This window comes from Carcharodon carcharias, chromosome 1, assembly GCF_017639515.1.
Source record: "Carcharodon carcharias isolate sCarCar2 chromosome 1, sCarCar2.pri, whole genome shotgun sequence".
In the NCBI taxonomy this organism is placed as follows: Eukaryota; Metazoa; Chordata; class Chondrichthyes; order Lamniformes; family Lamnidae; genus Carcharodon; species Carcharodon carcharias.
Genome location: NC_054467.1, coordinates 23,494,589 through 23,517,064, shown reverse-complemented (window position 1 = coordinate 23,517,064; position 22,476 = coordinate 23,494,589). Strand labels below are relative to the sequence as shown.

General features: G+C 44.0%; 1 protein-coding gene across 2 annotated transcripts in view; it reads left to right on the top strand.

The window, feature by feature from the left end:
- The window catches only part of sclt1 (sodium channel and clathrin linker 1), a 115,493-nt gene that overhangs the window by 16,903 nt on the left and 76,114 nt on the right, over positions 1–22,476 (top strand). For both annotated transcript variants that reach the window (XM_041190005.1, XM_041190015.1), the window contains exons 3-9: positions 2,208–2,275; positions 8,364–8,416; positions 10,186–10,258; positions 10,362–10,417; positions 10,604–10,739; positions 19,169–19,291; positions 20,725–20,790. In XM_041190005.1, the coding sequence (XP_041045939.1) occupies positions 2,208–2,275; positions 8,364–8,416; positions 10,186–10,258; positions 10,362–10,417; positions 10,604–10,739; positions 19,169–19,291; positions 20,725–20,790 (575 nt within the window). The remainder of the gene's footprint in view (positions 1–2,207; positions 2,276–8,363; positions 8,417–10,185; positions 10,259–10,361; positions 10,418–10,603; positions 10,740–19,168; positions 19,292–20,724; positions 20,791–22,476) is intronic.

Here is a 22,476-nt window from a genome sequence, read left to right as displayed (position 1 = left end):
CTTCATCCCCACCCCCTTTCTGTTTCTTCCCCCTTCCTTTTGTTTTTTCCAATAATTTATATAGATTTTTCTTTTCCCACCTATTTCCATTATTTTTAAATCTATACCTTTTATGCCCTGTTAGTCTTTCCACCCCACCCCCACTAGAGCTGTACCTTGTGTGTCCAGCCATCCATTCTTAATTAGCACATTCATTTAGATAATATCACCACCTTCAACACCTCTTTGTTCTTTTGTCTGTGACATCTTTTGATTATCTGCTCCTTTCACAGCTTGCTTGTTGCTACAACCACAGCACCCCCCCCCCACCCCCACCTTAAACCAGCTTATATTTCACCTCTTTCCTAATATTACTTAGTTCTGTTGAAGGGTCATGAGGACTCGAAACGTCAACTCTTTTCTTCTCCGCCGATGCTACCAGACCTGCTGAGTTTTTCCAGGTAATTCTGTTTTTGTTTTACACACACACAGGTGTTCTTGTAAGTTTTTTAAAGAAAAGAGTGAAGTATTTATTGTTCTTAGTACCCGAGCTAAATAAAAATAATAAAAATGCCCCAACTCTCTCTCACACATTAATTCAAGAGCTTCACACATGCACACAGACGTAAGTTACAAAGTGGGAGGACAGGTTAAGTAGTTTAAAAGTCCAACTGTTTTTTTTTTTGCATATGGATGTGGTAGGTTAATACTTGGATGGTTTCAGACCTGGCCCATTGATTTCTCCAATGTGACGGATCGATTTAAAAATGTTGATGGAGGGATATTTTCTATTTGGCCTCCTGAGTCAGCAGCTGCTGGGTTTGTTTTTAGATGCTGCCCATAACATATAGTTGATCAAACAATAGACAGGGCTCAAGCTTGCAGGATGAGAGAGAGCCTGCTCAGCATCCTTCTTCATCTGCATCTCCTCTTCTTCTATTCAGCTGGCCTAGAAAGTCAGTTACTTAAAATACAAAAGAGAGTTAGTTGGCCCATCATATGATCTCCCCTTACAAACTGATCATAGCAAGTTGATTCCAGGTCCATGGTTTAGACATGATTAGATTATGACTGAAAGAGTCCCCTTCTCAGTCAAGGTCCTTTCTCCAAGTGATTGTGTCTAATAGCTTGTTCCACGCCTTGTTGAATTCACAGTTGCTGTCTGGATGTTTTTTGAATTAGGTCAGAAGATGAGCCATTCACATCCCTCTAAGGTGATTGATTGGCTCTGATGGGTTCATCTAGACAGCCTGGCTCCATTATAATGGCTTTGGAATTTGTATGGTTATACAAATGCTTGGCCATCTTAGAAGCTGTTGTTGACATTTTTTTGAAATGTGCTGCTGTTCAGTCTTTTTAAAACTCAAGCACTGTTTTCAACCCAATAAATAAATAAAATAATTTTCAGTATAAAGCATGGCTTTATAACAACCTTTAGAGAAGGACCTTTTTCAATTTCAGTGAAAAATACTTTGCTTGCAAACTTGTACTCATAAATCCTCCTACTTTCCTGGCTGACACTTTAGCTGGCTAATGCAGTGAGCCAAACAGCCTAAGCGGACTCTAGTTTGGATATGCCATGCACTGATTTAGCTAATTTTAGTCAGGGCATCTAAGCCTGGCCCAACTGTGAAAATCAGAAAGCATACCTGGTCCAGATCGCTTTCCAGCAACCCCTGCTGGAAATATTTGTGTTGAGCGTTTGAATGAAGACTGGACCAGGCTCAACCATGTTGTCTTCCCCCATCTGAATCATTTCATCATTCTGGGCTGGGTAAAAACCAAGCCCCAGAGACGAAAGAATAGTGAGCCAAATTAACAGTTCCAAAGTAAAAGACCTTTGATGAATGAGGGTAATCCCTTTGCACAGAAGGTATGCATCTATTAATCACTTTAAACTCTTGCATTGTCATTAAATATTAAAGGAAAGTAAATTTCAGACAGGTACTTCTAAGCTAAATTCCCCACCATTTGAAGGGGAAATACTGTAGTTACAAAAATCGTTTGATTTTAAAGAAAAATAATTAAGTTTTCAGAATTTGATGAAGACCCTTGGGTTAGTTCATACTCTCTGGCAGGCCACCTTTGACTAATTTATTAGATATCTTTAAGGAAGGCTACAGACCTGGTAGTAGGTTCTAATGGGAGGAAATTTTCCAGAACAAAAAGGAAGTTTAAACATAATATGAAATGTTGACTTCTGCTGTGTTCAATTTTTTGTTCTATAGTTCGGCGGTTAAATGCTGTGCTCAGTCAATATCAAGCAGAGCAGCTGCCCAGATCTTCTGTTGGTCAGGTACAGTCATTTCCAAATTTATACTTTCCAATTTTTTTTTGGCTTTTAGGATTTGTATATTAAAAGAAAGTGTTAGTGCAGAATTTATTTAATGGGGTTGGAATTGCATTCTTTACCTACTGCACAAGTTCTATATTGGACGGAATTTTCCGAACCCGCTGGCGGCGGGCGTGATAGGTCGGAGTGCGCAGAAAATATGGCGCGACCTGCTTCACGATGGCGTGAAGGCAGGTCGTGATTGTCCGCTCAGCCTGCCAACAGCAGGCCACCATCGGTCGGAGGGGAGCTAATTATAATACATCAGCAGATTTTTAAAAGGCCTCCTGCCAGGCTCTTGGAACCCCACCGTATCGCCCGTCCACGTGGGCGGGAAAGCATGCCAACGTGTTTCACAACATCACTTGGCGGCGTGCACTTGGCGGCCTTCACTTTGGGGGAACTGAAGTGAGTGAGCAGCAGCGTTCTCCACAGCTCGCCCTTTGTTTACAGGTCTCAGGGACGCCGGGGGGTTAGGGGCAACTGATGCCTGGCCCCGGAGGCGACTGCTGAGGAGGGGATGATGACAGGTGAAAAGTGCTGGCCAGCCTCAGAGGTGACTGCTGAAGGGGTGGGGGGAGGTATCTGCGGGCATGTGCTGGCCAGGCTTGGAGGCAACTGCTGAGGGAAGAGGGGGTCAAGTGCTGTCCTGGAGCTGCATCCTGCACACAGACAATCGTGTTGGGGGCAGGGTAAATGAGAGGAGTGGCCATGCATTAGGGACATCTGTACAAACTGACCATGCCTCTCTGCAACTAAGACAGATCAGGCACAGCCACAGTGATATGACCCGGCCATGCAAGCAATGTGGAGGTAACAAATGGCCACTAAGCGCTCCATACCTTACTGCTCCCACCCCCCGGCATAGACTTCGGGTCCGCCATCACTTTATTGGATCGCAGAGCAATTGGACTGCATACATTGTACAATTTCCTCGCTAACACTAGCCATGTAGCAGTCCCGGCTGGAGGTGCTTACAGCCCCTTGCAATCTCAGCATCCTGATTTAGACCAGTTTCCCCCATGTCGCAGGTTGACAGGGCAGCCACGCAGCGCACTCATCTCGGTTCCGAGGGGTGACCAGCACTCCCCAGGAAGCGTTATGGGGCAGTTACACAGGGCCAGGAAAGATGCTAAGCACAGCCATGATAACCACGTTTCTCTCTCTCATGTTGCAGGAAAACCATCATCAGGATCATGGATCCTGGTGGCCTAGTTGTATGCCTAATGGCCTACAGAGACATAGAAAATGGAGGGGAGAGTGACTGAGACACCTGGCCGCGCAAAGGCACGAGCAGCAACCTCATGAAGAAGGGGCAGCAGGAGCTCCTGCACACGCTGCCCAGGAGCAACAGCGAGCTGTGGCTGGTTGGCGCCTAGCAACACCCGACAGACGCCGCATGCAATTCCTGCAGATGACTAAGAACCAGTGTCGCCGATGACTGCGCATGTCTTGGGACCTGCTGGCTCACATCTGCCACTTACTGCAGGACTTGGTGCCAAGGGGACATGGAGGGCATCCACTGCCAGTGGCTGTGAGGTGACTGCGGTGCTCAATTTCTATGCCAATGGCTCCTTTCAGGGCTCCATAGGTGCCCACTGTCGGATTTCACAATCCACCACACACAAATATATCCATGAGGTCACAGATGCCATCTTCTCCATGGCACACAACTTTGTGCATTTCGCCTGGGACTGCGACAGTCAGGATGCAAGGGCCGTTGGATTCGCCCTGATCTCAGGATTTCCACAGGTGCAGGGTGCGATTGACTGCACTCATGTGGCGCTCAGGTCTCCATTGCTGCATTTAATGGACTTCATCAACCGGAAGGGGCTTCCACTCACTGAACGTGCAACTGATATGCGACCACCAGAAACGCATCCTGCAGGTATGCGCACGGTTTCCAGAGAGTGTGCACGACGCATACATCTTTCGCTCACAGAAACCTACAGTCTTCCAGGGTCCACATAGGCTGCAGGGTTGGCTCCTTGGGGACAAGGGCTATCCACAGAGGCTGTGGCTGCTGACACCCATGTGGCAGTCTCAGACGGCTGCAGAGCGACACTATAATGAGGCTCATGCAGCAGCTCGCAACTTGGTGGAGCAGACCATTGGCATGCTGAAGATGCAGTTCCGGTGCTTGGACCGGACTGGTGGAGTTCGCAGACGGTGTCACACATCATTGTCATCTGCTGCGTCCTTTACAACCTGGTGCTGTAATGGGGCGAGGGGCTGGCTGAGGAGTTGGAGGAGCTGCACATCTCCCCTGATGAGAAGGACGCCGACGGGAATGAGGGTGAGGGGGTTCTCGGTGATGACAACGATGGGGATGAGGCTCTCACACTATCCAGACGAGGCAGGCGCACTTGGGAGGTCCTCATAGCTGCCAGATTTGTGGAGGATGATAACGACGACATGCAGTGAGGTGTCCCTGTAGATCCTCACATCGCAGTTGTGAACATTTGACTCCAGTCTGGCTTATCGCAGCGCCAAGACCCTCTGAGAATGCTACTGTTATGAAGATACAGTGGAGGACCTATTAGACGTTCGATCGAGGAGGATGATGACAATATGCAGTGAGGACACTCCATAGATCTTCACATAGCCTCTGAGAATGTTTGACTGCTGTCTGGCCGAGGACAGCTCAACTGCACTCCATGATCAGGGCCATCTCAGATATGCAGCCATGAAACTTCAGACGGATCTGATGCTATGTCCGCCTTCAGCACCTGAGCCCTTCCGGAGCTGGTGCACAGCATCACTGATCGCAGATGCTGGTGTGATGAGGGCCATACCCACTTTAAGGATGCTGAGAACACACAGAGAGTATCAGAGAACTCTGTGACACCTGCCCATTACATTCTGGCAGCAATGACCAGTACTGCCAAGATGCAGGCATCAGTAATGTTTCCATGTATGAGGGAGTATGAGGCTGGACCATCACTGTGGTATGAAGGCTGTACAGAGCACAGGGAGGAAGCCCTGGACTGAGACACCTGCCTTTTATCTTGTGCAGAAAGGTTTCACAGCTGAGTGACAAGAACACTGCTCATCAGAACAAGGAGCCACAGGTAGGGTGACATTCTTAGGAGCTCATTGACAATAAAGAACAGTATACATAAGTGATCAACACTTGTGGCCAGGCTGTGCAACTAGTTTTACCTAACTTTCCTAACACTGCTGCTGCATCTTGGTGCTCCCCGAGCATCCATAGCACAGGTGGAGGTAGCTTGTGACGCCCTGTCTATGATGATTTTGGCAGGTATCCTCTGGAGTGCTGAGACTTGGAGGACCCTGGCTTGTTTTCGGGGCCCTGCTATGTGGCAGTGGCACCCTCCTTGGCCTGAAGCTGGATCTGCAGAGGTCACAGGAAGATGGGCCAATCACTCTCAGAGTCACCTGGGTGGATGGCCCGGGAGCATGGACCTGCATGGATTCTCCTCCCTATGGGTGCCCGAGGGCCACTGGCTGACTCCGTGAGCGGAAAGGGTAGCTGGAGTAGGATCAAGTTGCCTACTACCCCTCTCATATACATACTGTTGGAGGCCAACTATGGCACCAGCGATGAAGTTAGCGCAGGAGTGACATCCTAGACCAAGGTCTCCATGGTGCCCGCCGTCCTGCCAGTGTTGACCTCGGTGCATTGCAATGCCGGCGCTATCACCTCAGCCTGAAGATGGATGGGTTCCTCCATCGTGCCTTACAATCTGAGGAGTGCAGCAGACATCCCTTCCTGTTGTTCCCTAGCTTCCCTTTGTAGCTCCAGCAACTGCGATGTGACCGAGTCCAAAGGCTTGTCATCTGACTTGGACTCAGCAATGTTCTGGCCTCCAGCAATCCTTCGAGTGCCAGGGACCTGGGAAGTTTGTGCCTCCATCTGCTGTGGATCCGAAAGTGCGATGTGCTCACCAGATTCTGATCCCAAGGCTACTCTAAAGCTAGTTCCCCCGGTGGTGTGTCTCTGCGCTGGCGGAGGATGTGGGTGAGCGCTGTGATGAGACTTCAAGGAGGGTGGCCTCAGATTCCTCTTCAGAAGTTTCTTTGGAACTTGATTGGAGGCCCTGGGTCATGGACTCTGTCAGCTGTTTGGCAGATGTGCCTGTGAAAGCAAGGGGAGATAATTAGACCATAGCAGTGGCCTGTGAAAGAGGACAAATCACTCACAGCATGGTTGTCTGATGGATATTGCACTGCTGGATCCTTACTAGGAGACCAGCGCCGACTTCATGGTCAGCGCAGGACCGATACTAGTCATCGTCGGCCAGCTGGATGGCTTTGTTTTTGAATTCTGTCAGAACTTTGATTTCCGGCACCCCTCCACCTATCTGCGACTTCTCCCTCCTGTCATGAGCCAGCTTGTCCTGCATGGATAGAGATGGGGAGAGTGTATGCGACTCCTGCTGGGCCAATGATAAGTATGCCTGGCCTGTGTGGGTGGTGAGTGGTCCCATGAATGGGATGAGGACAATGGCAATGTGTGTGAAAGAGTGAATGGTCATGTCCCTTGCATTGGCAGTGAGTGAGGGCCGTACGGATGTGTGATAGTTTTGTGAGTGTGTGATTTGGGAGTGATGAAATGAGTGACTTACCCTGGTGGAATGGAGGAGATCATTCATCCTTTTGCGGCACTGGGTGGTTGCCCTCCTCTGGAGGGCATTCACGCTGACCACCCCTGCCACCGCCTCCCTAGCTGGGTTGGTGATAGCCAGTATGGGGATAGAGCAAATCCCGTCGGGCCTCCATGGTATCCAGCATTTGCTGGAGGGACCCGTCGTCGAAGCAGGGGGCGCTGCAGTCTTTTTGCCTTTGCTGGCCATGTCTCCCAGACAGCAGTAATGAGCTGTTGGCGATGAGTGCTGGCAGCTGCCTTTTAAAGATGGTGGCCGGCGTGATGCAACAGTGGGGTGATGGCGAGTGGGCAACTGAGAGCCCACCCGCCATGGAAACGGTGTGTTTCCCGAGAATGCATAAATAATGAGCGAGCTCGGGAAGATACGATGTGAAAATCCTCCATTTTACCCGCCCGTTACTGCTCTTAGTGCAATTCTGGGAAAATTCCACACATTGTCTCTGATATTTGTGCCATGCAATTGGCAAAATTTCAAAAATTTTGTAGTAGATCTCTATTTCTTTCTTCCTTATGTATGACGTGCTGTTAATTCTGTATGGGGCTATTGTTGTCGCATTCTCCATTTCCCCCCCGCCACCCTTCACCCACTCTAAAGATAAAGAGACGCCAGTTATTCAATCACATAACTTCTCAACGTAAAATGTCAGGAAGTTGTGTGCTTGTATGCTATAGTTTTGCAGGGAAATGTTATCAACTAGTTTTTATGCAAAGTCACCTTGGCTGCTTGAACTTGGGTCAATTGTCTCATTGGTTTATATAATGGAAAAATATTGGCAACCTATTATTGTTGCTGGAGTAAGTATAATTTTATATTCGCCTATAACACATGATATTGAAATACAAGAATATGTTAAATGCAAAAACTTTTTACAGAGGCAAAAGTGCATGTCCAATGTGGAAGAACTATGTTATGAATATTCTGCCTTCTTTATTGTAAAGTACTGCTATAAGTGATGAACAAATGAACAAAACAATATAAATATAGATTTTCTGAAGTATTTACTTACCAGTAAAGAGCGTGTGCTTTCCCCCACCCCAACCTCCTGCATCCTCGTTGTAGTTATAATTCAAATCACATGGTCTGACAGTGTTTATTCCTCCATTATCTGATGAATAGGGGACACATGAGGGTTCATGTCATTTCCAGTTTTCAAGTTATAGTAGCAAGAGCCTTCTGTTAAACCTCCAGAACTCTTTGGAAGTGAAAGCAGCAATTTAACTGAGCAATTCAAAAGCCCAGTTACAATGGGTCAGTTAGAGTAAAATTATGCAAACCTGGCATTCTTTTGATTAGTAAGGATGTTGTATTTAAAAACCATGGCTGGGAGTTGTGGAGCCCTATTGGGGAAAGCTCAGTGCTTGATGGGAAAAGTACTTTGACAAATCAATTCTGTAACTGCAGTATTTTCTCTATTGATCTAGGTTGGACAGTTAGGTGAACATGATCCTCCAGCCCCCTGGCTAATAGACAAGTGGTAAGGTTCATCTTGGTGTAGTATGATAGTGGCATAAATATCATGTTTGTGCAATTTGTTATTCACATTATGAAAACATTCATGTCATCAAATATTTGGGAACATAGTATACCCCTGAATCAGTCTTCAAGTTTTATATCTTCTTTCAAGTAAAACATTAAGAGATCTTTATATTTGATCACAATGCCGCATACTATTTAAACTTGCTAAACTGCAAGTGTCCCAGTATTCTATACTTTTCCTACTTAATCGGGCAGAAAAATTCAGTAAGACCGTTTCTTTCATAAGTTTCCTATTCTCTGAAATTAAGTGAAAAATGTTATTATCTCTTGACAACATACTGTCAAAACCAGCTAATTAAGGAATGGTGTGTGATGCAAAGGAAATATATAGCAAAGGAGTATAAAAGTTTCAAAGGAGGAAAATTGTGTTAAAGCCTTGATATCTGCTGACAATTTGGCTCTTTCCTCTTAAACTATGTTTAGTAACCAGACTGTTGTCAAAGCCTCAAAATGTATTTCATAGAAATCATAGAAAATTAACATCACTGAAGGATGCCATTCAGCCCATCATGTCCATGCCCGTCTACAAAGAGCTGCCCAACCTAATCCTTCCTTCCTGTGCTAGGTACGTGCCCTACAGGTCATGGCTCTTCAAGTAGATATCCAGGTACTTCTAAATGTGGTGAGAGTTTCTGCCTCTACCACCCTTTGAGGCAATGTGTTCCAGGTCCCTACCACCCTGGGGTGAAGAAATGGTTCCTAGTCTCCCGCATAATTCTCTACCAATTACTTTAAATCTATGCCTCTTGGTTTTTGACCTCTCTGCTGAGGTAAATAGGTTGTCGCTATTTACTGTATCTAGCCCCCTCATAATTTTATGTAGCTCAGTTAAGTCACCCCTCAGCCTCCTCTGTTGTAAGGAAAGCAACCATAGCTTAGACAATCTTTACTCATAGCTAAAATTTTCCACTCCTGACGACATCCTCATAATTCTCCCCTGCACTTTTCCCAGTGTAATCACAACTTTCCAGCAATGTGGTGACCAGTACTGTACACAGTACTCAAACTGTAGTCTAACGTGTTGTATAAAGTTCTAGCATAACCTAACTGTTCTTATATTCAATGCCTCAGCTAATAAAGGAAAGCATGCCATATACCATCTTAACCACTTTAGCAATCTGTCCTGCTACCTTTAAGGATTTATGGGCATACATTTCAAGGTCCCTTTGTTCCCCTAAACACCTCCCATTTGTAATGTATTACCTTTCCTTGTTGCATCTCCCAAAATGCATTACTTCACATTTCTCTGAGTCGAATTCCATTTTCCACTTTTCTACCCAACTGACCAGACCACCTATCTCTTCCTGCAGTGTAAAACTTTTGTCCTCACTGTTAATCACATGGCAAATTTTTGTATCATCTGCGAACTTCTTTATCATGCCCCCTAAATTTGAGCCTAAATCATTAATATAAACTGCAAAATGCAAGGGACTGAGCACTGTGTCTTGCAGAACCCCACTGGTAACAGCCAATCACAAAAATACCCATTAGCTATTACCCTTTCTTTCCTGCCATGTTGCTTAAAATTTATCACCCTTCCTTGGGTATTTTTGACCAGCCTGCAATGTGGGACCTTGTCAAAAGCCTTAGTAAAATCCATGTAGAGCACATCCACGCATTAGAAATTGCTGATTTTCTAAGAGAATGTTTACCAGTGCATAATTTACTGATGTTTCATGTTTGTGCTTTCCATTTTGTCTCTGGCAGCCTCATGGCACCTCTTATAGCAGAATATGACAAGCAGCTGCAAAAAATGAGCGAACAGTTGGATTGTCAGCGTGTAAGAATACTTGAGCCTTGCTGTGTTTTAAAAGTTTGTGATTTTGTTGAAAAATTTAAAAATCAACTTTGCAGCAGCACTTATTTTCTTAATTTAACAATAGATTCATATGAATAAAATGAAGTTAAAGCTTGAAGATGTTGTAAGAGAAAATGAAAGGTGAGGTTATCCTACTTTTAAGGTTAGAACTATTATAAACTCTATTTACTGTAGCCAGATGCAGATTGCTTAATTAAGTTAGGTGTACCTTTGAATTATTATAAAAATAGCTGTCTATGCCTTATACCAAAATTTAAGTGTTACTCTATTTTCTAACTGGTACAATTATAATTGGCTGTGCTTCAGTTTGCATGCAGAGTTACAGGAAACCATTGAAAAACAGTTGGAGTCCCTACCTTCTGGTGCAGATATTGTTGATGTTGACTTTATGGAAGAAAAAGTAGTGAGAAACCTTCAAGAACAGTTATGTCTAACCAATAAGGTAGGTGAATAGAGCAAAGTAACACACTTCTTAGCCTGCAGTAATGCTTGGAACAATATTTTAACATTCAAAATCATTTGTTATAATCTTTGTAACAGAACTTCCATGGTCATAACAATATTGAAAGAGGGATCAGAGGTTTGACTGAAGCATAAAGTATAGCCTCAAGATTTAGTCACCTGTAAGGTGGTATACACCATAGTGTAGAACTAGAGTCATATGTTGGCTGGACCATGTAAGGGTGGCAGATTTTTTAAATCTTTCACAGGATGTGGGTGTCACTGGCTAGGCCAGCATTTGTTGCCCATTCCGAATTGCCCTTGCGAAGGTGGTGAACTGCTGCAGTCCATGTGGTGTAGGTACCCACAATGCTGTTAGGAAGGGATTTCCAGGGTTTTGACCCATTATTTTGATTCCATTAGTTTAAACATGCTAAGCTAAATACTAATGAAGTAGTTCATTTTTTTTCAGTAAACTAGCAATTTTTAAAGTTATTTTTCTAGTACTATCCCACAATTTACCGGAATTATTGAATTCAGTTTCTTAATTTGTCATGTGAGATTTGAACTCTCAACCCTTTTGTAGGGTGTTGGATACAGTTCGGAAGGTCTGAAGAAGTCTTCGTAGTCATACGTAGGTTAACTGTAAGCTTTTATTGACTCTTAGAACTATTTAAAAATATACAGTAAAGGTACAAGCTAGGAGCTGTCTCCATGTTTGCTAGCACACACGGCCCTTTCCTACACTAGACTGACCCTGGGTGTGGGTGATATACTCTCTTACATCACTGTGTGGGCGGTACTGTACTCAGTCCCACATTAACCTATATGTGCCAGACCCTTATACTACACCTCCCCCCAGTTCTTTACCCAATGCATCTCAAGTGATCATAGTTTAACTTGGGCAGGATCTTCACCCCCCCCCCCCCCACACTGTTGGGGGGGTTGTGCGGGAGCGGGCGGATTCTCAATCGGCGACCCTGGTCGGGTGGGCAGGCCAATTAAGGCCCGCCCAGCGTGACATGCGGCAGGAAGTGCTATGTGCTCCCTGTGCGGGCGGAGGCGGGGGGGGAGGGATTCCCTGAGCTGGGATGCACTCTTTCGCGCATCCGTGTGAAAGAGCGCACAGATCTCCCTGAGGCAAAGTGCTGCCTCAGGGAGATCGACTCAGATTTCAAGCATTGAATAAAGATGAGACATGTCCATTACTTCTATTTAAAAATTTCTGGGACATTTTAAATCCCTCATCCCGCCTGTGGATGAGGCTTCATGGTTTTTCTGAAGGCCGCCTGGGCTCTTCACCTACCCAGTAACCTTAGGGTTGGACGGGCAGGTCCATTAAGTGTTTTAATTACTTTAATGGCCTTAAGTGGCCATTGACCGGTCGGTGGGCGTGCAGCTAAGTTGACTGCGCGCCTGCTGACCTGAAAATCAAAATGGCGCGGAGTGACGCCAGGACACATGCCCATCGTCACCCCGTGTCATTTTACACGTCGGCAAGCAGGCCCCACCCCTGCTCGCCGACCTAAAATTCTCCTCCTTATGTCTTACATTGTTATTACTATCATATATTTACATTATCACTACCCCATCTGCCCCTTCACGTTCTTGAATTCAAAGGTCAGGTGGTCTGGAGACTTATAACTCTTCCATATCTCATTCGCACTATTGTTGGAGGAGTAGTGGGCTCTGGCATTGCTGGTTCTTCCTGTAGGTTTGGAGGTTGTTCTGGCATCTGGGTATGTTTTCATCCTTTTCTTCCATTCTTTCATGTTGAACTGCACTTGTCTAGCTGTTGCGCGAGTCGATGGTTGCCTCCCTAACTCATTACTTGCAGGGTGGTGGAACATTGTGCTCCTCTCTTTGTCGTTTCCTTCGCTTCTTCCATCGTTACGTCGGTCATCGCAACGTCCTCTGTGGTGGGGGATAAGCACTTCTTTGATTAGAATAAAGTTTAGTGGTATGCCTACCTCAGCATGTTGCTGTCAGCAATGGACGGCTGCTACCAGATTCCAGCATCTTTTGTGGCTTTGGCATACTGGCTAGGAGTTGTAGTGTATGTTCAGTGGTTGCAGTGTTGACCTGCTGTACTGTTATTGGAGCTGAGGTTGAACCTCATTGAACTGCTGGTTCCTCTCCTTTACATCCTCCATTGGAAGTGTCTGTGGTTACTTTCTGGGTGGTTGGCTGGCCAGACCATTGAAGGTTTTCTGGCACCTGTATTGAGAATGGACAACTGTGCTTCATAAAGAGAGCTGAAGTCCCAGTCAGGATACTCATTTTTGTTTGAGTACTCTGGAACTTGTAGTTCTATATGATTAATAACAGTGGCTGTCTTGAAATATTTTGCCACTTTGAGGAGAGCCGGGGTACACAGGCATCTCTGCTTTGGTTATGGATGACGTACATCAGCTTGAAGGTTTGTTTGCCACCGTACCTTAGTGGTTCCAGAATCATGCTTTTGACTGGAAGTTGAATTCCTCCAGATCCATAGAGTGCTGTGTCTTTTGTCCGAAGCCAGAGGTCTTTTAGCCAGAGTTCTTTGTCCAACAGGACTGTTACACTGGCTTCTGTGTCTAACTTAAAATTTGTTAAATGGCCATTGACTGAAATGTCCACATCCAAAATGAGAAACCAAAATCTTTGACCCCTCTCAAGAAGCATGGGTATACATACGAACAAGGAGCAGGAGTAGGCCATTCAGCCCTTTGAGCCTACTCCATCATTTAATAAGATCATGGCTGATCTGATAGTAATCTGAAACCTGCATCCCACGTACCCCCGATAACCTATCACCCCCTTGCTTACCAAGAGTCTATCCACCTCTGCCTTAAAAATATTCAAAGACTCTGCTTCCACCACCTTTTCAGGAAGAGCGTTCCAAAGACTCATGACCCTCTGAGTGAAAGAATTTCAGCTCATCTCTGTTTTAAATGGGTGACCTCTTATTTTTCAACTGTGACCCATAGTTCTAGATTCATTCACAAGCGGAAACATCCTCTCCACATCCACCCTGTCAAGGCCCTTCAGGATCCTATATGTTTCAATCAAGTCGCCCCTCACTCTCCTAAACTCCAGCGGATACAAGCCTAGTTGTCCAACCTTTCCTCATAAAACAACCCACCCATTCCAGGTATTAGTCTGGTAAACCTTCTCTGAATTGCTTCCACTGCATTTACATCTTTCCTTAAATAAGGTGACCAACACTGTACACAGTACTCCAAATGTGGTCTCACTAGTGCTCTGCACGACTGAAGCATAACCTCCCTAATTTTGTATTCAATTCCCCTCGCAATATATGATAACATTCTATTAGTTTTCCTAATTACTTGCTGTACTTGCATACTAGCCTTTTGTGATTCATGTACTAGGATACCCAGATCCCTCCACACCTCAGAGCTCTGCAATCTCTCACCATTTAGATATGCTTCTCTTTTGTTTGTCCTGCCAAAATGGACAATTTCACATTTTCCCACATTATACTCCATTTACTAGATCCTTGCCCACTCAATTAACCTATCTATATCTTTTTGTAGTCTCCTTATGTCCTCTTCACAACTTACTTTTCCACCTATCTTTGTGTCATCAGCAAATTTTGCAACCATCCCTTCAATTCCTTCAACCAAGTCATTTATATAAATTGTAAGTAGTTGGGGGCACAGCATTCGTTACATCTTGCCAATCTGAAAAAGACCCATTTATGCCTACTCTCTGCTTCTTGTTAGCCAGCCAATCTTCTATTCTAACATATGCCAATATGTTACCCCCCTATAGCATGAGCTTTTATTTTCTGCAATAACCTTTAAAGTGGCACTTCATCAAATGCCTCTTGGAAACCTAAGTACAGTATATCCATCAGTTCCCCTTTATCCACAGCACATGTTACTTCCTCAAAAAACTGCAATAAGTTGGTTAAACACGATTTCACAAAACCATGTTGAATCTGCCTGATGACCTTGCGCTTAACCAAGTGCCCTGCTATAACTTTTTCAATGATAACTACTAACATTTCCCCTCTGACAAATGCTAAGCTAACTGGCCTATAGTTTCCCGCTTTCTGTCTTCCTCCCTTTTTGAATAACGGAGTTACGTTTGCTATCTTCCAATCTAATGGAACCTTCCCCAAATCTAGGGAATTCTCAAAAATTAAAACCAATGCAGCAACTATCTCACTAGACAATTCTTTTAAAACTCTAGGATGACATCCATCAGGACCTGGGCTCTTGTCAGCCTGTAGCTACAACAATTTATTAGTAACGCTTCTCTGGTGACTGTAATTTTCCTGACTTCCCCTCTTCCATTTCCTGGTTTATAGCTGCTCCTGGGATGTTACTTGTATCTCTATAGTGAAAACTGATGCAAAATACCTGTTCAATTCATTTGCCATCTCCTTGTTTTCCATTTTCAATTCTCCATACTCACTTTCTATAGAGCCAATGCTCACTTTAACTCTTTTCTTTTTAAAATATTTATAAAAACTCTTACTATCTGTTTTTATATTGCTGTCTAGCTTTCCCTCATACTCTAATTTTTCCCTCCTTATTAGTCTTTAAGTCATTCTTTGTTGTTCCTTATATTCTGTCCAACCTTCTGAACTGCCACCTGTCTATGCACAATTATATGCTCTCTTTAAGCTTGGTACTATCTTTAACTTTTCTAGTTAACCGCGCATGGTGTGTTTGTCCCTTGGACTTTTTCTTACTTGTTGAAATGTTTCTACTCTGTGCGTCATCTGGGCTTGCAGTCTTGACCTCGTGCATAATCTTTGGACCTTCTGTGCGTGTCAGAATTTTTGCCTTGCTCAGTTTGCCATAGTGTCCAATCCTGCTGCACTGAAAGCATTGGGCTGAAACTCCAGGATATTGGTCTCGCTTTGCTCCATAGCGTTGACATGGTTGCTCTGCTGACCGGATCAGGTATGGCTTTCCTTGGCCTGGTGCATCCCTGTATCTTTGTGGCTTAATTAGCTGATTTAAAAAAAAAATTGTTCATGGGATGCAGGTGTTGTTGGCAAGGCCAGCATTTATTGCCCATCCCGAATTGCCCTTGAACTGAGTGGCTTGCTAGCATTTAAGAGTCAACCACATTGATGGTGGGCCTGGACTCACATGTAGGCCAGACCAGGTAGGACAGCAGATTTCCTTCCCTAAAGGATATTAGTGAACCAGATAGGTTTTTCTGACAATCGGCAATGGTGTTATGCTCAGCATTAGACTTGTAATTCCAGATTTTCTTATTGAATTCAAATTCCATCGTATGTTCTGGTAGGATTCGAACCCAGGTCCCCAGAACATTAACCTGGGTTTCTGGATTACCAGTCCAGTGACAATACCACTACGCGCGAGGAGACAGGCGATTATGCCTGAGTGAGATGGAGACTGAGTGATTAGCGAATTAAGTTCATGAGGGAGTTTGATGCACAGGGGAAAGGGGTGTGGTATACTTAAGAATTATTCTAAATTAATTGAGTAAATTAGTTAACTAAATAATATAAGTAACAATGTTAGGACAGGTGTTATGTTGCAGCTGTGGAACGTGGGAGCTATTGGACACCAAGGCGATCCATAACAAACACATCTGCAGAAAGTGTAGGCAGCTAGAGGAATTCCGGATCAGGATTACTGATTTGGAAGCCGAACTGCAGACACTATGCAACATAAGTGAGGGGGAGAAGTACCTGGATACTTTGTTCCAGAAGACGGTCATGCATCTTAGAATAGGGTCGTCTGTTTTGGTCAGCAGTGAGGGACCAGATGATGTGACTGTGAATGAGGCAGGCAATGGGACTGAGCAAACAGTAGTGGAGGAGCTTCAGACTTTGCAATTGTCAAACAGGTTTGAGGTGCTCACAATATGTGTGGACAAAAGCGAGGTCTGCAAGGTGGATGAGCAGGCTGGCCATGGCACAGGAAACCATTCAAGTGGGGGGAGCAAGCAGGAATGTACGGGACAGTATAGTAAGGGGGATTGACACTGTTCTCTGTAGCAAGGAGCAGGAGTCCAGATGACTATGTTGCTTGCCTGGTGCCAGGGTTCGGGACATCTGCTCAGAGCTGGAGAGGAACTTAGAGTAAGAGAAGGAGGATCCAGTTGTCATGGCCCATATAGGTACCAACGACATAAGGACAAGGAAAGAAGCTCTGCATAGTCAGTATGAGCAACTGGGATACCAAATTAAGAAACAGAACCTCAAAGGTAATAACCTCTGGACTATTACCTGAGCCACATGCAAATTGGCATAGGGCAAATAAGATTAGAATGATGAATGCGTGGCTCAAAGACTGTTGTAGAAAAAGTGGGTTCTGATTTGTGGGGCACTGGCACTAGTACTGGGGAAAGCAGGGGCTGTACCATTGGGTTGGTCTACACCTGAACAATGCGGGGACAAGTGTAATTGAATAACTAGGGAAGTCGAGGAGGCTTTAAACCAAACAAGCGGGCGGGGTGAGGGGTCAAGCTTGGTTAGATGTAACAAATCAAGGGGTAGATTCAAGACAGGAGAGCATAACTGTAATATGGAAAATGAGGGTCAGAGAATAGCAGGAAGGGACAGAGAGATAAAACCAAAGAATACACCAGTAGTCAAGACTAGATGTTACAAAGATAACAAAAAACAAAACTAAAGGTTCTGTGCCTGAATTCATAACAAAGTAAATTAATTGATAGCGCACATTGAAGTAAATAAATATGATCTTATAGCTATTATGGAGATGTGGCTGCAGGATGCCAAGGAGTGGGTCCTGAATATTGAGAGGTATGAGGCATTCAAGAAGAATAGAAATCTAAGGAAAGGCAGAGGGGGGAGCATTGTTCATCAAGGATGGCATTGGTGCATTTGAGTTGACCTTGGTTCAGGAGATCAGAATGTAGAATCGGTTTGGGTGGAGATAAAGAATGGTTGGGCAAAGAAGTCACTAGGGGGAGTGGTCTACAGGCCCCCTAACAGTAACCACAAAGTAGCATAAATTATACAAGAAGAGATATTGGGTGCTTGCGATAAAGGGACAGCAATAATCATGGGTGATTTTAATCTACATATAAACTGGCAAAATCAGATTAGCAGTAGTAGCCTGGATGAGGAGTTCATTGAATGCTTTTGAGAGAGTTTCTTAGAACAGCACATTCTGGAATTGACCAAAGAGCAGGTTATATTAGACTTGGTATTGTGTAATGTGACAAGGTTAATTAGTGACCTCAGAATGAAGGCACCCCTGGGTAGCAGTGACCACAATATGATTGGATTTTTTTCTCGGGCTTTGAACATTTTAGTTTTTCTCTGTGTTTTTCCACAAGCTGCTACCTTGGTGTAGGGTACTGGATAAAGTTCAGTAGGTCTGATGAAGTCTATAGGTTAACAGTAAGTCTTTATTGACTCTTAACTGTTTACAAGTATACAGAAAAGAGTACAAGCTAGGAGCTGTCTTCGTGCTTGCTGGTACACGTGACTCTGTCCAACACTACACTGACTCTGGGTGCAGGTCATGTTCTCTCTCACATCACTGTGTGGGTGGCACTGTATTCAGTCCGAGATTAACCCTCTATGTGCCAGACCCTTATACTACAAATCCCTGGGTTACTAGATCAGTACCATAGCCACTAAACTAATGTAATGTATTTATGATTGTACACTCAGCCAGTAGGAGGACCATATACCATTAATTTATTTAAGAGTATTTTCAAATGGAAAAGACGGCCATGTCCAATAGTGTTTTTTTTTCTGTAAATGCTAAGCTAATGAGTTTGATTAAAACATTGTCTGGTTTGCAGTGCAACTGTGTTATTGCCACAAGTCACAAGGATAGAAAGCCAAATATGATTAAATTAATAGTTCTTATTTTTGCATGATTTCTCACTCCCAATCGCATGCACAGTGAGGAAGATTAAAGTTCAAGGCAACATTATTATTTGAAGATGGAATCTCATGTAAAAGGGATTAAGTTGCTTTACAAAGATTTCAAGCATGCTGTGTTCCATATAATTAAATGTCTTGTATGGGAAACTGATCTCTGTTAATCAAGTGTTTTTCTGCTTTCTGATAGTTTGGAAGACACTACACTTAGTGCTAGATCAGCTGGGGGGAAATATTTTGAAGTTAATTATCCTGTGTGATGCAGTGATGAAAGGTTTCAGGTTGGAAATCTTGCATTTAGAGTGAGGGAGCACATTAGAATGATAGTTTTAGCACAGCTCAAATAAGAGAAACAGTATGATATCAGGCCTACTATTTTGGAGCTTTAGGTCAAAAACTAAGTAAAAGTAGTGAATTATCAAAAAAAAATACAATCAAGATCTGAGTGAGCGCAGAAATGGCACTGCACCTCTGAAATTTCAGAATCTACCAGCTAATATCAAACGTGGTGTGATTTACCGTCCATAAAATGACCACATTCTAGATTTCCTTGCTGATGGAAAATTTACTTTGCATTTTAGGAAAAAGACCTAGCCTTGGAGTTATGGCAGTCAGTTTCACATGCTTTCGATCAAATGCAACAAGCGTATCAAGATCACGTGTCAGAGACTCAAAATCATGCCTTTGACCAACAAAAACGGAATGTATGACATCCTTAATATTGTATATTTCACAGAGTTAAGTGAACGTTATTTTCCTGATACAAAAATACATTGATTTGTTTGATTGAATTTTTCGAAGAGGTGACCAGGTGTGTAGATGAGGGCAATGCATTTGACGTAGTCTACTTGGACTTCAGCAAGGCTTTTGATAAGGTCCCACATGAGAGACTGATAACGAAGGTAAGAGCCCATGGGATTCAAGGCAATTTGGCAAATTGGATCCAGAATTGGCTGAGTGGCGGGAAGCAGAGGGTGATGGTCGAGGTGTGTTTTCGTGACTTGATGCCTGTGTCCAGTGGGGTTCCACAGGGATCGGTGTTGAGTCCCTTGCTGTTTGTGGTATATATAAATGATTTAGATTTGAATGTAGGAGGGTTGATGAGTAAGTTCACGGATGACATGAAACTTGGTGGGGTGGTAAATCGTGAGGAGCATAGCCTTAGATTACAGGAGGATATAGATGGGCTGATCAGTGGCAAATGTAATTTAATCCGGATAAGTGTGAGTTGATGCACTTGGGCAGGACAAACAAGGCATGGGAATACAGGATGAATTGTAGGACCCTGGGAAGTACCAAGGCTCAGAGGGACCTTGGTATGCATGTCCACCAGTCCCTTAAGATAGCGGGACAGGTAGATAAGGTGGTTAAGAAGGCATATGGGATACTTGCCTTTATTAGCCGAGGCATAGAATATAAGAGCAGGGAGGTAATGCTGGAACTGTATAAAATACTCGTTAGGCCACAGCTAGAGTATTGCGTGCAGTTCTGGAATCTGGATTATAGGAAGGATATGATTACACTAGAGAGAGTACAGGGGAGATTTACCAGGATGTTGCCTGGGCTGGAGAGTTTTAGTTATGAGGAGAGATTGGATAGACTGGGGTTATTTCCTCTGGAGCAGAGGAGATTGAGGGGGGACATGATTGAGGTGTATTAAATTATGAGGAGCATAGATAGGGTAGACAGGAAGGAGCTTCTCCCCTTGGTGGAGGGATCAATAACCAGGGGACATAGATTTAAGGTAAGGGGCAGAAGGTTTAGAGGGGATGTGAGGAAGAATGTTTTCACCCAGAGGGTGGTGGGAATCTGGAACTCACTGCTTGAAAGGGTGGTGGAGGCAGAAACACTCATAACATTTAAGAAGTAGTTGGATGTGCACTTGTGATGCCATGGCATGTAAGCCTATGGGCCTAGTGCTGGAAATGGGATTAGAATAGTTAGATACCTGTTTGCCGGCACAGACTCGATGGGCCGAAGGGCTTTTTTCTGTGCTGTAGACCGCTATGACTCTATTGACTTATTTAAAAAATAATGAAACAAGGTATTATTAAGTGGCTGTTAACTAATGCTTGACAAATTACATGTTTCTGTGATCCACCAGTAAGTGCATAAATCTTTGGTATTTTTGTTTCAGGAACAGTTGGCCCACTTCCAACAACTTACTCAGCAGCTTCAAGTGGCCAATCAAAAGTTAAAACTGGTAAGACAAAACACCTGGAAAATACTCATCTAGTATCCAATAAAACCTATGGTTTTACATATTGAACTCTATGCAAATTAATTCTGGAAAATATTTTGTTTCTAATAACTTTTTAATTGATAAATTGTATTTCAAGAGCTTGTGAGTCAGCAGCCAATTTAATAGCTTTAGTGCTAATATTTTCTTCTGCAAAGTTCCAACTCAGCCCAGTAGTAAAATATTGTGTCTCAGTCAGCAATAACGACTTCCTAACTTAACTTATATAGTGTCTTTAATGCAGTAAATGCCCCAAGGTACTACACAGGAGGGTTATTGAACAAAATTTGACACTTAGCAACTTTAGATGTTAAGTAGAAGCCCAAATACTTGATTACCAATCCTCTCCTTGAGCTCATCATCCCTGCCCCTCCACCCTGATTTCCAAACTCAAATGCAAGGAGCATATATTTTCTTTGTTACTAAGATTGAGAACATCGGTTTAGCTGCTTCTGCTGCATCTCTCCCTTCCCCTGGTCCCATCAAGTCAAACTTCCTCCAAGGTTTCACCCTGGCCTACATTGAACTTGCATCTATCTTTTGTTTCTCTCCTATCTCTGTCCATGTCCTCTCCCCTCACTCATCTTATCCTTGAGACCTACCTCCTGTTCTCTTGACTGTTCCCGCTAAGCTGCTGACCACTCGACGTCCATTCCTGGCCCCCATGCTAGCTGACATTGTAAATGGTTCCATCTCCTCTCATACTGTCCCATTCTCCTTCAAATCTGCTGTCATCACCTTTCTACTCAAAAATCCAGTCTTGATTTCTCTGTCCTTGCAAGCTACCATCTCATCTCCAACCTTCCTTTCCTCCCAGATGCATGCATCTTTCCTTCAACTCAATATTTCAACCTCCAGTCAGACTTCTGCTTCTGCCACAGCTTTGAAACAGTCCTAATCAAGTCACAAATGACATTGTCTTTGATTGTGAATGAGGTGCACAATCCCTCCTCATCCTTTTCAATCAGTCTGCAGCCTTTTACATAGTTGCTCACACATTCTCCCTCAATGTCCAGCTGAATGGAACTGCCTTGCTTCAATTCTTGGCTATTCAGTCATAGCCAACAAATTTCCTGCAGTAACTTCTCTTCCTGCGTTGATACAGTTATTCCTAAAGTCCCCCACAGATCAGTCTTGGCCCCTCTTATTTCTCATCTAAGTTTCAGTGACACAGTTCGAAAACACAATATCAGTTTCCACTTGTACGTGACGACATGTAGTTCTACATCACTGATGCTATGGTCTTCAGCCCATGCCACGGACTCGAGCTATTCACAAACTATGTCTTATTTGACTGTGCACTGAGCTTTTGACCCCATATTCTCTCCATCACTAAGGCTGCCAAGATCCACCTCTGTAATATTGCTTGTCTGTGATCCACTTAGGCCCATCTGCAGCTGAAGCTATCATCCATGCTTTCATTGCCTTCAGACTCAACTATTCAAATGCAATCTTGGTCCCCGCACCCCCCCACCCCCAATCTTCCACTTCTATAAGCAAGCTCAGCCAAAGCTTTGCTGCCCATATCTTTACTCGCATCAGGTACCATTCATGCATCATCCTTGTGATCACTGGCGTACATTGATTCCTGATTCATCAATGTCCCACATTGTAAATTCTCATCTTTGTGTTTGAAACTCTCCATGGTCT